At 52.1% G+C, this 12463-nt stretch overlaps 1 protein-coding gene across 4 annotated transcripts in view; it reads right to left on the bottom strand.

The window, feature by feature from the left end:
- Positions 1–237: 237 nt before the first annotated feature.
- The window catches only part of TOX2 (TOX high mobility group box family member 2), a 169786-nt gene continuing 157560 nt past the window's right edge, over positions 238–12463 (bottom strand). For 3 of the 4 annotated variants that reach the window (XM_042980355.1, XM_042980354.1, XM_042980351.1), the window contains 6 exons: positions 8098–8337; positions 5477–5704; positions 4950–5030; positions 3876–4271; positions 3051–3181; positions 238–561 (listed from right to left, as the gene is read on the bottom strand). In XM_042980355.1, the coding sequence (XP_042836289.1) occupies positions 525–561; positions 3051–3181; positions 3876–4271; positions 4950–5030; positions 5477–5704; positions 8098–8337 (1113 nt within the window). In that variant the 3' untranslated portion in view covers positions 238–524. The remainder of the gene's footprint in view (positions 562–3050; positions 3182–3875; positions 4272–4949; positions 5031–5476; positions 5705–8097; positions 8338–12463) is intronic. The other variant, XM_042980353.1, reaches the window with a different exon arrangement.

The following is a 12463-nucleotide window of genomic DNA, read 5'->3' on the forward strand; positions in this document are numbered from 1 at the left end:
TCCCCCACAAAATAATCTCACAGCTGTCTTCACGGTTCTAAAACACTTAGTCAACTACTTACGTGGAGGCAATAGTCTAGACGTTTCATAATCTTTGTTCACACTGTAAAACCGCATGTGCACGTCTGTGGCCGGGCGGCCCCGGGCCCGTGCATCTGGGGGTGGGTTTCTGTCAGAAGGCGACCCCTCCGGGGGCAGCCCACGCGAGCCTGGGCTGGGGCCAGACGTCCAGACGCAGAGTACGGCGTGCAGGGCGAGGAGCGGGGTCCACGGTAACCCTGGAGCAAGCAGGTCGGGGGCAGAAGGTTCCTGCAGGTTCTTTGGGCTGGCGGCGGGGCGGCGGGCTGCCTCTGCAGAGTCTGGTGTGAGGTGGAGGAAGAGACGAGGCCCCGGGGCGTCCGTGTGTCACTGCCGTCTCCTTCCGGTCACCCCGCTTCCTGCCAAGGCTCCCCTTCTGCTGTGGGCCCTTCAGGCTCGGAGCAGTGCCCCTCCAGCAAGCCTCAGGGAGGAGAGGGGAGGCGGGATTAGGTGAGGTAGAGCGATTTATCCCTGGGGAGCAGGCTGGGGAGAGAGGAGGGGCTGTCAGAGCCGGGGGAGCCCAGCCAGGCGCCCTCCGGCTCCCAGGGACCTGAACGCACGCACGGCCTGGAGCGGACGGTGCCAGGCCACCTGTTCGCTAGCCTTCACCCTCACCCTGGATGCGCTGCCCCTCTCGAGACCACTGGTCCCTCCCTGATGGGCCACCAGGCAGAACCAAACTCCTCTCCTGGAACCCCGGCTGGGGACCACGAGGTCCTCAGCGCTGGGGAAAGGTGGCTGCGAGTGCCTGTCCTTCAGAGAAGGTGTTCCAACAACACCCCAGCTCTCAGGTCCGTGTGGAGTCGGTTTCCATTTGTAAATTCCACATGGAATCCGAGGAGGGCAGGAAGGTGCCTTCTGTGTTTTTAAAATAGGACGCTCAGGGCGCGTGGGTGTCTCAGTCAGTCAGGCATCCGACTTCGGCTCAGGTCATGATCTCACGGTTCATGGGTTCAAGCCCCGCATCGGGCTCCATGCTGACAGCTCGGAGCCTGGAGCCTGCTTCGGATTCTATGTCTCCCTCCCTCTCTGCCCCTCCCCTGCTCTGTCTCTTAAAAATCAATAAACATTAAAAAAATTTTTTTACAAATAGGATGCCCATCTGTGAGAGCGGGAGACCTTGAGGGCCTTGTGCCAAGTGACATAAGTCCGAGAAAGATGAGAAAAACCAGTATCAGATGATCTCACTTACATGTCGAGTCTAAACAAACCCCAAACCAAGCTGATAGACACAGAGAACAGACTGCTGGGTGCCAGAGACGGGGGGGGGGGGGGGGGGGGGGGAGGGGGGGGGGAGGGGTAAAACGGGTGAAGGCTCCAAAGGTATAAATAAACTTCCAGCTCGAAGATGAATACGTCTTGGGGATACCATGTACAGCAGGGGACCTCGGTTACTAATACTGTATTTTTGTACATTTATACGCTTGAAGGCTGCTAAGAGAGTAGATCTGAAAGGTTCTCAGGACAAGAATCTGTAACTCTGAGTGGCAACAGATGTTACCTAGACTCTCTGTGGTGATCATCTCCCAGGAAGAGCGAGTCTGATTCGATCACTCTGTGGTACACCTGAAACTAATATGCCAGTTCTACCTCCACTTAAAACATAAGTAAAATAGGGCACAGCTGTGGGCTGCCCTCCGTGTTGGGGGGAAGCTCGGACGCACTCCCTAATGTCCATCGTAGAGCCCCCAGCCCCACACTCTGACTCTTGGGAAGGGAGCCCGTGGAGGGAGGGTCTGCACCTGCCCAGGTAGGGGGACAGGAATTCCCGCTGAGCGCAGTCTGCCCACCCAGGCAGAGTCTGTGGCCGGGCACTGGCCCTCAGCAGCGGGGCACGAGCCCTGTCTGCTCGCTCCCTGGCGGGCTTGGCCGGGTGAGGAACAGAGAGGCCGACAGCCAGGCTTAGGCGCAGCTGGAGCCCGGCCACAGAGAGCACCTCCTGTCCACCAAACATGACCATCCAGACTTCCAGGGTGTGGGACTGCTGCTGGGACCACATACCCAGGGTGTGGCCACAGGGTTAGTTCTTGCCAGGGGATGGCAGTCAGGGCTGGTGGGTAGAGGAATAAGGTGACATCCGTACCCCATTTCCCTCTTCTGAAATGAGGGGTCACTGTCTCTTGGGTCAGGAAGACCTTCTAGAGGAAGGAAAGTTAGCGTGGCATTGACAGGCTAAGAGGCTGAGAATGAAGGATGGGAGAGGAGGTTGGAGGACGAGGTCCACATGAGGACCAGGGACCAGCCAAGTCGGGGGGGGGGGGTGGGTGTCAGAGGGGGTGCTGGGCTGCAGCAGGCGGTAGGGGTACCAGTAAGGTCTGAGGCTCCCCGTGTTGGCCACTTGGCCCTTCTTGCTCGTGCCTCCCCCAGACCCCCTCTCCTGCCCTCCCCAGAGAGCTGCCCAGGGGCGGACGAGACCTGCCTTGCCTGGGGGCCACACCCCCTGGGGCAGCCCAGAGCCAATGGCTGACAGACATGGGTACAAAAAGCCCTAACCTCAGAGCGGGACCAAGTCTGCAGGGCCATCTGTGGCCGAGCTCCGAGCTCACGGTGGGATCAGGCTGAAGTGAGTCTGTGGCTGAGCTCTCTCAGCTCCCTCCGGGGCCCTGTCCTGCCCCTCTCCCTTCCCTTCTCCCACAAGCTCTCCCTCGGCACCATCGAAGGCACCCGCATCAGCTCTGCTTCCAGGGAACCTGACTGAGGACAGAGGAGCCATCGGTGAGTGTCACATGGTGGCACCGGTGAGACAACCAGGACGGAAGGAGGAAAAGGAAGACTGAAGCTGGCCCCGTCTCCCAGGCCCTGGCGTCAGACCAGCGGAGTCCTTCTGGGGTCTTGCTTCGTCCTGTGTCTTCTCGCAAGACTGCGGGCACCCCCGGGGCACTCCCGCAGGGCTGACAGTGACCCGCAGAGCCTTGCCCCTCCCGTCCCCTGGCAGCCCCGGGGCTGCGGCGGAGGCCAGGGTGAGGACCCACCTGCACGTGCTGACGCCACACTCCGTGCTGGGGTAACTGCTGTCCCAGTCTCCGCTGCTGCTTGGGGGATTGGACGGGCCGGGTGAGCGGGATCCGGACCCACTGGGGAACTCGGAGATGTGAGGGAAGTCCTGCCCAGGGGAAAGGAGGCAGGTGAGCAAAGGGGAGAAACTGGGGTGCACATCTCCAGCAGCAAGCAGGGGGTGGGAACTCTATGTGCCTGAGGGTGTTCACGGAGACACTTCCTCCGGCCTCTACAAAACTTCCACTCTGCCTCTCTGCCTGGAATGCTTCTTCCTTCTCCCTAGCGGAGCACCTTCCGGAAAATTCAACCCTTCTCCTGGCTGCATCAGCGGGGTGAAGGACTCTTGCTTTCGGGGCCTTTCCTTTTCTGGCCTTGGTTTCCCAGTCTATAAAATGGAGTTATCGTGCTGAGCCACACAAGTCTCGTAAGAGTATCTGTGGAACAATCAGTGGGGTCAGACTTTGAAGGCGCTGGGGAGAGTCAGGGGCTGGGGCTGGTCTGGCAGAAGCTGCATGGCTTTCAGCCCCTCGGGCCAGAGAGTAGAAATGGACAGAGGAGAAGAGGAGGGCCTGGGACATCCTAAGGATCCAAAGCATCTGTCTGGGAACTTGTCAACTGTTCACTGTAGCCGGTGTATCTCGGGGAAGGTATGCTAGAGCCAGTTCATAGATGTGACTGAGGTTCAGAGAGAGGTAAGGAGCCTAGGTTGGTGAGGGGCAGGGCCAGTATCTGAAATCCCAAGCCACCTCCCTTCCCCATGAGGGGTCCTGAAGGGCATGTTCCTACTGGGCCGTCCTTACCTGTGGCCCTGGAGGTGAGGGGCTCATAGCCAGCTGCACCTGCAGTGCCATGGGGGTGGGCAGGACAGGAGCCTGGGGGGCTGGAGACATGCTAACAGGCGGACTGAGGAGGGCACCCTGGGCATGGGGCGGCAGCGGCAGCTGCTGGTGCAGTGGAGGGCTGAGAGGGAAGGAGGGGGGCGGTGGCGGGGACGCGCTGAGGCCAGGCAGCAGTGACTTGGAGCCCAGCGTCCGGGCAAGGCTGGCGGGAGAGGCCCCGCTGCGGAAGGCCTGCAGGTCCGATGGCGTCAGGAAGGAGGCCAGGCCCGGCATGGCATAAAGGGGCTGCTTGGGTGGCAGCATTTTGGCCGGTGGGTTTGCCTGAGTGCCCTTGGTCTCGCCCTGGTCTGGGGAGCTCTGCAAGGAGACAGACACCAATTATTCTGGGGAAGACGGATAAGCCAGAACTTGGGCCATGAGACCAGCAGGGTCTGCAAACCACTGCCATGGCCCCTGGCTGGCTCTCTGACCCCTTGGCAGGGAGCTATGGGCTAACCGGAGGTAATTCTGGGTCATCAGTGCACTTGGCTCTGACCATCCAACCACCTCCTGCACTAATCCCTGGGGTTTCCCTGCCCATGAGGCCCATACTCCTCAGCCTGGCCCGTGAGGCCAGCACCATCCAGCTGGGACATCCTCTATTTATGCTCCTCTACGGCCTCTATGCCTTTGCACGTGCTGTTCCCTCAACTTGGAACACCCCCCTCCCCCCACCCGACGCTTTAGGGCCTAACCCACCTGCCATGTCCTCTAGGATAGCTTTCAGACAACGCCCCCCTACGCTCATCATGTCAGGCAAGTTGCTTAACCTCACTGAACGCTGGGTTCTTGGAAGAATTAAATGAAACGAGATACATGTAAAGCGCTCAGCATGAGCGCAGCACATAGTAGGCACACCGGAGAAGTGACCACATTGGTCTTATCCACTCTCTCCACAAACTGTAGCTCTGACCGTTCCCATGGGCCTCAGTTCTTGCTCTATCCCTTGGGGGGTGCCACCCTCATCACGGCCGGGCCCACGGTCCAGGGTGTTACCTTGGATACGAGGCTGGCCCTGTAGGCTGCCAGAGCCTTCAGATACTCCTTTTTTGCTGCCTCGGTCTTCCTCTTGTAGGCCTGAAAGATTCAAGACATGGGCAACACTGGGGAGGGCTCCGGCGATCAGCCCGAGGTCCCACAGCTGGTAACTGGAATCTGCCTAGGGCTGGTTCTGTTCCCTATCCTCCCTGGACGCCCACGAGAGGAGCCATGGGCACACGGTAGGTGGGAGAGGAAGCTCTGGTCTGGACTCCAGACTCACACAGTTGGAGCGACAAGACGGACGGAGATGCTTATTCGTGTTTTACAGATGAGGAAGCCGAAATCCAGACTGGTTAAGTCACTAGAGAACACAGCTGGCAAACAGCAGAACTGGAATAGCTTCCCAGCTTACAGATGGGCAAACTGAGTCCAGGAAAAGACCTCCGTAAGAGTGTCTTCCTGGTTTCAGACATTCCAAGTCTGTCACTGGCTCCAGGGCCTCAAAGCCTCGGGGGACGGTCCCAAAAGGGACAGAGACTCACCTGCTTCTGCTCCTCTCCCAAGCTGTCCCACATAGAGGCCACGATTTTGGACACATCTCCAAAGGTGGCGCTGGGGTTCTGTCCCTTGATGGCGGCCTGAGTGTCTCTGAAGAAGAGCGCATAGGCCGACACAGGCTTCTGAGGCTCGTTGGGGTCCTTCTTCTTCTTCTTCTTTGGGTTCTTGGTCTTTTTTCCTGGGTCAGCCGAGGGTCTCTTCTCTCCGGACATCTGCGCAGGTGAGAGGAGTCAGAAAAACAGAGAAGCTGGGGGCCTCCTGTCAAAGGTTACCCACCCCAGCCTGAGGCAGAGGGGACCTTCCTCAGCACCCCACCACCTCCCTGTCTGACTCCACGCATGCATGGGCGGTGGTGGGCTGGCCACCACCCTGGGCTTGAACACATGGTCATGCTCCTCACTCTCTAGGTGAGGGAGGCAACAGACATATGCACAGGCTGGGTAGGAGCTAGGAACTCTGGGGTTTGTGCTTAACTCATTAATGAAAATCAGCAAGGCAGCAAAGTTGATTCAAAGAAATATAAGCAAAACTGCCCTACAGAGTAATGAAACTATCGCTTTGGGGGCTTTTAATCTTTTCTACGGGGCAGAAGTCATTTGCATCTCTATAGGGAAAAATTCATTTGCCTTGTAATCAGACGAAAATTGTTTACATCTCTACCACTTCTTTCCCAAGTTAACATCTGACTTTACAGGGTGTAAAGTCCCCTAATCGATCATGAGTAATGAATCACAACAGCGGCACATTCTCTCAGAGGACCGGTAATTCTGGAGCAAGCCTGCTGGACAATGCTGTGGTACGCCACTGAAAGAGCGTGCAGCTGTTGTTCAGGGCCCGATTTCCAAGTTTTATATATATTTTTCTTAACAGCTCTCCTTTCTTGTGATCACAAATCATCCCCAAAGATGATCCTTAACCACAGAAGATCAGTGTCTCCCGCCAATTTTCAGGTGTGCAACTTGGGGCAGGGGGCATAGTCCCCGGGGCCCCTGTGACATGGCTGGATGGGAAAGGGGTTATGTGACTCGCTGGGTGTGGCCTCACTCTGGACACCTGGCCTTCAGGAGCAATCAGACTCCAGGACTGCAATCCCGTGAGTGTCGGACTCAGGGCTTGCAGGATGGGTACAGTATAGGGATGCTCACCACAGACCTCAGCAGGTCCCCAAAAGGACCCTTCAGGCCACACAGGAGGGACCAGGAACTTTGGTCAAAGGCCCTGGATCCTGCAATGAGGACTGTCAGCCTGCACCAAGCAGATGAAAGTGACGCCGGGAACTGATAGGGAAACCGTGGGCCACTGGACAAGATTCAGGCCTCCGAGTCTGCGGGACAGTGAGGGGCAGTCTGCAGCAGAGCCCGTTCTGTTCCTGCCTCTATGTGCAGCTGGCCGCCCTCCGGGCCTGGTTGTGTCCACCCCAGGAGAGGCTCTAGCAGGAGGAGGGATGCGGATACACCGCTGGATGAGGAAGAGATGACAGGGCACTACAGGTGGCCAAGAGCACATCAGCTGGAGCCAGACTGTGACCACCTCAGTCTGAATCCTGTTTTGGTGACGCTGGAGAAGTTACACAATCTCTCTGGGCCTCAGTTTTCCCATCGGCCAACTGGAGATAGATGATGGCACCTACCGGCAGGACTGTGGTGAGGATTACATGGATGCACACTTGTTATGTGCTTAGAACAGCGTCTGGCCCCAAGTGTCCGTTAAATAAAAAATAAAATAAAAACGGCTCCTGTCTGGCCTATGGCAGAGACCAAATTATCCTGAGGATGAAGCTGAACCGGATCCAGATGCGCCTGCCCCTGCGCCCCGCCCCCCCGCCCCCCCCCCCCCAAGCCCAGGAGGTCAGGGTCTCTGCTAGAGGGGACAGGCGCCATGGCTCCTGCTCCCAGGCATCTGCAGGGCCACCGTGTGGAAAGGGGTGAGAGGCCCTTATGAAGAAGGAAGGGAGGCGGAAGTGGTGGGATCAAGTTTATTCTGCCACGGGCTCATTGGGAGGCTCCCAGTGACAGCTTCCATCCTGGGCCTTTCTGGGCCTCTGTTTTCGGCCCCAGTAAAACAAGATGCTTTCCAACAGCCAGGGGGATTTGTCAGTGCAAAGAAAGGACAAGCCTGGACAGCTGGTGACCTCTCCCCTCCGACCTGTTCTTAAGAGGCAGGACCACCCATGACTCCAGGGATGTTGGGGCGTGTCCCCAGTGACTGGGGTGGTGGTGTTCATTTTTAGTGCCCCATCCTGCGGTCAGCGCAGTCCAGAGATGCCTTCTGCTGGGCCACCCATTTTTATCAGAACATTTTCTCCTAAAAGGCCAATGTGGCCCTAAGATGTGACCCTGAGGATCTTGTCAAAGATGCTCAGCAAATTTAGCAGCTGAACCCAGGTATCCCGAGTTCCAGTCACCACCATCCCCACTGCCCAGGCGTTCCAGCCAGTGGGCCCCGTTCTACCTGCTGATTTTCCTCCTCCGTGTCTTCCAGCAAAGGGTACAGTTAGACCCTTCTAGTCTTGTCTAGAGGTAGGTGATGCCAATTTCCACACAGGGCCCACCCACCTGCTGACAGGAGGGCATCAGTTAGGGCTCTGCATCTCCACCCTCCCTACCTTGAAATGCGCTTCTGATTCCTCCTCCTGAGTTGAACTGGAGGGAGACGGCGTCGCTGACTTGCTCCCTGGGGGTGACGGGGAGCTGTGGGCGATGCCACTCCGGATGCCCATCTGAGAGATGAGCTGGGATTGGCTGAGGGCACTCATGTGGCTGGCCAGCATCGCCGGGCGGCCCAGGAGGGGCCCAGGCCGGCCTGAGTCGTAGGCAGCAACCTCCGAGTGGACCATCTCCTGGATCTAAGAGAATAGGACAGGGCATTGTGAGCTAGGGAGGACCCGCCGGCCACCATCACCTCTGCACCGTGGGACTCAGAGCAGCGGCATGCAGATGAGAAGGCTGGGGGGCTCCACTCCCAGCTGGGCTTCCCCAGGCTCCAGCGGTGGGGTCGGGGGGTGGGCAGGGGTGAGATTCGGTGCACCCGGGGGCAGCCTAGAGCTCCCTGACAGTTTGCCTTCTGTTGACATTCACCCTGGACAGATGGTTAGCAGTTCAGCCCTCGCCAGAGAGCTCAGGCCAGCAGTGAATTGATCATTTTACTGATCATTTTCCATTTACTGATACTGAGTCCTCCCTCCTAGAACACGGTGTGTCTGTTCATTTACTCGCTATGCAGCGCTACAGCAAAGAGCACAGGTGCTGGAGGCTGGCTGTGATTTGGATCCCGGTTCAGCCACTTATAAGCTGCGTGACCTTGGCCCAGTTATGTATCCTCTCTGTGCCTCAGTTTCTTCATGCAAAAAAATGCAGATAATAATTAAAACTACCTTTTAGGTTTGGGTAGGACAAAATGTGCCTGGCCCCTAGTAAGCCATATATTGTGTATCAGTGTTTGTTAAACACATAGAAGAAATAAATCCCTTAATAAAGCTTTGTACTTTTCTTCCTCTAAGTCAGTAATTTCCTCATCAAATCTTCCCTATGATATTTCTAACTTATTATTTTTGGAATATAAGAAAGCTCCTGATTTTTACATACAGGCATTTCTCATACTAAATACATCTGTAGAATGGTGTGTTCTTTTCACCTAAATATTTTATATATACACGCACACACTGTTGAGTGAGGCATAACAATTTGCATACTCATAATTATTTTTATTTCATTTTTTTTAAAAGATTTTATTTTTAAGTAATCTTGACACCCAATGTGGGGCTCGAACCTACAACCCCGAGATCAAGAATCACATGCTCCACCGACCGAGCCAGCCAGGTGCCCCTATTTTTATTTCCATTGCATCTGTGGTTATTTTTCCTTTTGTTAATTTCTCATGTCCAGGAGCTGTTTTCCTCCCATGTTCTCTTCATTAGGCAAGTTCATGGATTTCCCATTTTATTATGTGGGAGTTTTTTTTCTCCTCAAAAGAATCCAATTTCTTTTTTTTCTAATTAAAAAAAAATTTTTTTAATGTTTATTCCTGAGATAGAGAGACAGAGCACGAGCAGGGGAGGGGCAGAGAGAGACACACACACAATCTGAAGCAGGCTCCAGGCTCCGAGCTGTCATCACAGGGCTTAATGTTGGTTTTTGTTGGAAAAAGAAAACTGTCTTCATTATGGATTGAATGTTTTTATGAAATTTTTAAAAGTTTATTTATTTATTTTTAGAGAGAGAGAGAGGCAGAGCGAGAGGCAGAGGGAGAGGGAGAGAGAATCCCAAGCGAGCTCTGCACTGTCAGCAGAGAGCCCAATGTGGGGCTTGAACTCACAAACTATGAGATTGTGACCTCAGCCGAAACCAAGAGTTGGACACTTAACTGACTGAGCCACCCAGGTGCCCCATGAATCTTATTATTATTATTATAAAGTGCCTCCTTTTGCCTTGAATTCAGTGGAATCTGATCGGAACATCGCCGTCTTTGCCTGGATGTGTGTTTGTTTGATTTTGTCTGGTATGTCCTCAGTTCTGAGGAACTTTCTTTTTTAGGTTTGTCCTCATTTCCATTTTCTGGGGGGTTATCTTTGGCCAATGTTGGCGTTTGTGTTATGTGCTTTTCGAAAGACTGATTTTCACAGTATTTTCCATGGTTATTTTAGTTTCCATATTCTCTTTAGTTAATTCTGGTAAGTTACATACATATATACTTCAACTGTCTACTTTGTCCACATTTTAACATTAACAGCATATAACTGGGATAATGTTATCATATTTTTAACCTATAGTTTTTGTAGTTAAATCCTCATTCCCAATTATAATACTGTGAATGCATGTTGCTTTTTTAAAATTTCCTTCTCAAAAAGTTTATATGTTTTAATTATCTACCAAAGAACCAGCTCTTATATTAAAAAAAATAAATTTGACAAGTTTTCTGATTATTAATTTTGCTTTCCTCTCTATTACTGTTGACCTCGGGTATCATAAGTTGCTTTTTATGTAGCTTTTCAAATTAAATAATTTATTTACTTTCACATTTTATTTTCTTAAGTTATTTATTTTGAAAGAGAAAGCGAGCACAAGCAGGGGAGAGGCAGAGACAGAGAGGAGAGAGAGAAAGAGAGGGAGAGTGAATCCTGAGCAAGCCCCATGCTGTCAGCACACAGCCTGATGCAGGGCTCAAACTCATGAACCATGAGATCATGATCTGAGTTGAAATCCAAAGTCAGATGCTTAACCAACTGAGCCACCCAGATGCCCCTCAGATTTTCTTTTCTAATAATATTACTATCTAGGGCAGAGGTTCAGACAGGGACCATTTGCAGAGAAATCTGGAAATATGTAGAGCCATTTCTGGCTGTCACAACTGGTCTGTGTGTGTGTGTGTGTGTGTGTGTGTGTAGTTGGTGCTACCAGCATCTAGCAGGTAGAGGTCAGGGATGATGCTAAATGTCCTACAATGTGTAGAATGCCCCCTCCACACACACACACACCCAAAGAGTTATGTACCCCAAAATGTCAGTAGTGCTGAAGTTGAGAATCCCTGCTCCATAACTATGATTTTTCCCTCATTGTATACCACACAAATATTTTAAAAAATATTCTACAGTGTTAGGCAGGGTGGGGGGGGGGGGTTGCCTGGATGGCTCAGTTGGTTAAGTGTCCAGCTTTGGCTCAGGTCATGATCTCACAGTTCATGGGTTTGGGCCTCACATCGGGCTCAGAGCCTGGAGCCTGCTCTGGATTCTGTGTCTCCCTCTCTCTCTGCCCCTCCCCCACCTGTGCTCACTCTCGCTCTCGTTCTCATTCTCTCTCAAAAATAAACATTAATTTTTTTTTTAATTCTATGGGGCACCTGGGTGGCTCAGTCGGTTGGGCATCCGACTCTTGGTTTTGGCTCAGGTCATGATCCTGGGATGGTGGGATCCTGTCCCACGTTGGGCTCCACACTGAGCATAGAGGCTGCTTGAGACTCTCTCTCTCTCTCTCTCTGCCCCTACTCATCCCCCCAAATAAAAATATATATTCTACAACTGAAGGGTTGTTTGTTGGTTTTTCGTTTTGTTTTGTTTTTTACCTTAAGTTATTTGGAGAGGAGTCTTCGTTTAATATATTCTTTTGTTATTATGGTCAGAAAACATGACTCCTAGAATTTTATCTTTTTGGTATTGGGGTTTTCATTATGGCTTAGGGTATGATGAGTTTTTGTAAAATGTTCATGTGTATCTGAAATCGTGTTTATGCTCCAATATACACATTTCTCTATATGTCTATTCAATCAACTGTTTTGACTACTCTAGCTGTGAGATTTCAAGAAAAATGAGTTAAAGCAGCTCCCACTGCTATTGTGTTCCCTTCAGTTTCTCTACGGAATTTAAACAGGTTTCTTCACATATACTGATGTGACGCTATTCATTCCCATAAATGTTCCAGAATGCTATACTTTCATGATGGCTTCTTCTTCTTAATAAAAAAAACCCAGTATCTTTGCCTCAATTAATGTTTTTATTTTAGATCCAACTTCACCTGTGATCAGTACCTCTATTTTCCCACTGTTTATTACTGTCCTTCATCATTTTAAGTGTGCATCTTGTGAACAGCATGTAAGTAGATTTTGGTTCTGAGTTCTTAATATAATATATTGTGAAATCTATATTTTATTATTATATTAATCATAAAGAAGCCCAGGAAACAGACTTCAAGTGAACTACTTCAAAGAGTAGAAACTTTTACAAAGAATTCAATTTAAAAATGGGCAAAGAACTTGAATAGATACTTTGAAGACTTACAAACGGCCAACAGGTACATGAAAAGGTCCATAACATCACTCATCATCAGGGAAATGCAAATCAAACCCACAATGTGGCACCACCTCATATCTGTTACAATGGCTATCATCAAAAATATATGAGATAAAAGTGTCGGTGAGGCTGTGAAAAAAAAAAGGGAACCCTTGTGCACTGTTGGTGGGAGTGTAGATTAGAGCAGACA

The sequence above is a fragment of the Panthera tigris genome, chromosome A3, assembly GCF_018350195.1.
Source record: "Panthera tigris isolate Pti1 chromosome A3, P.tigris_Pti1_mat1.1, whole genome shotgun sequence".
NCBI lineage: Eukaryota > Metazoa > Chordata > Mammalia > Carnivora > Felidae > Panthera > Panthera tigris.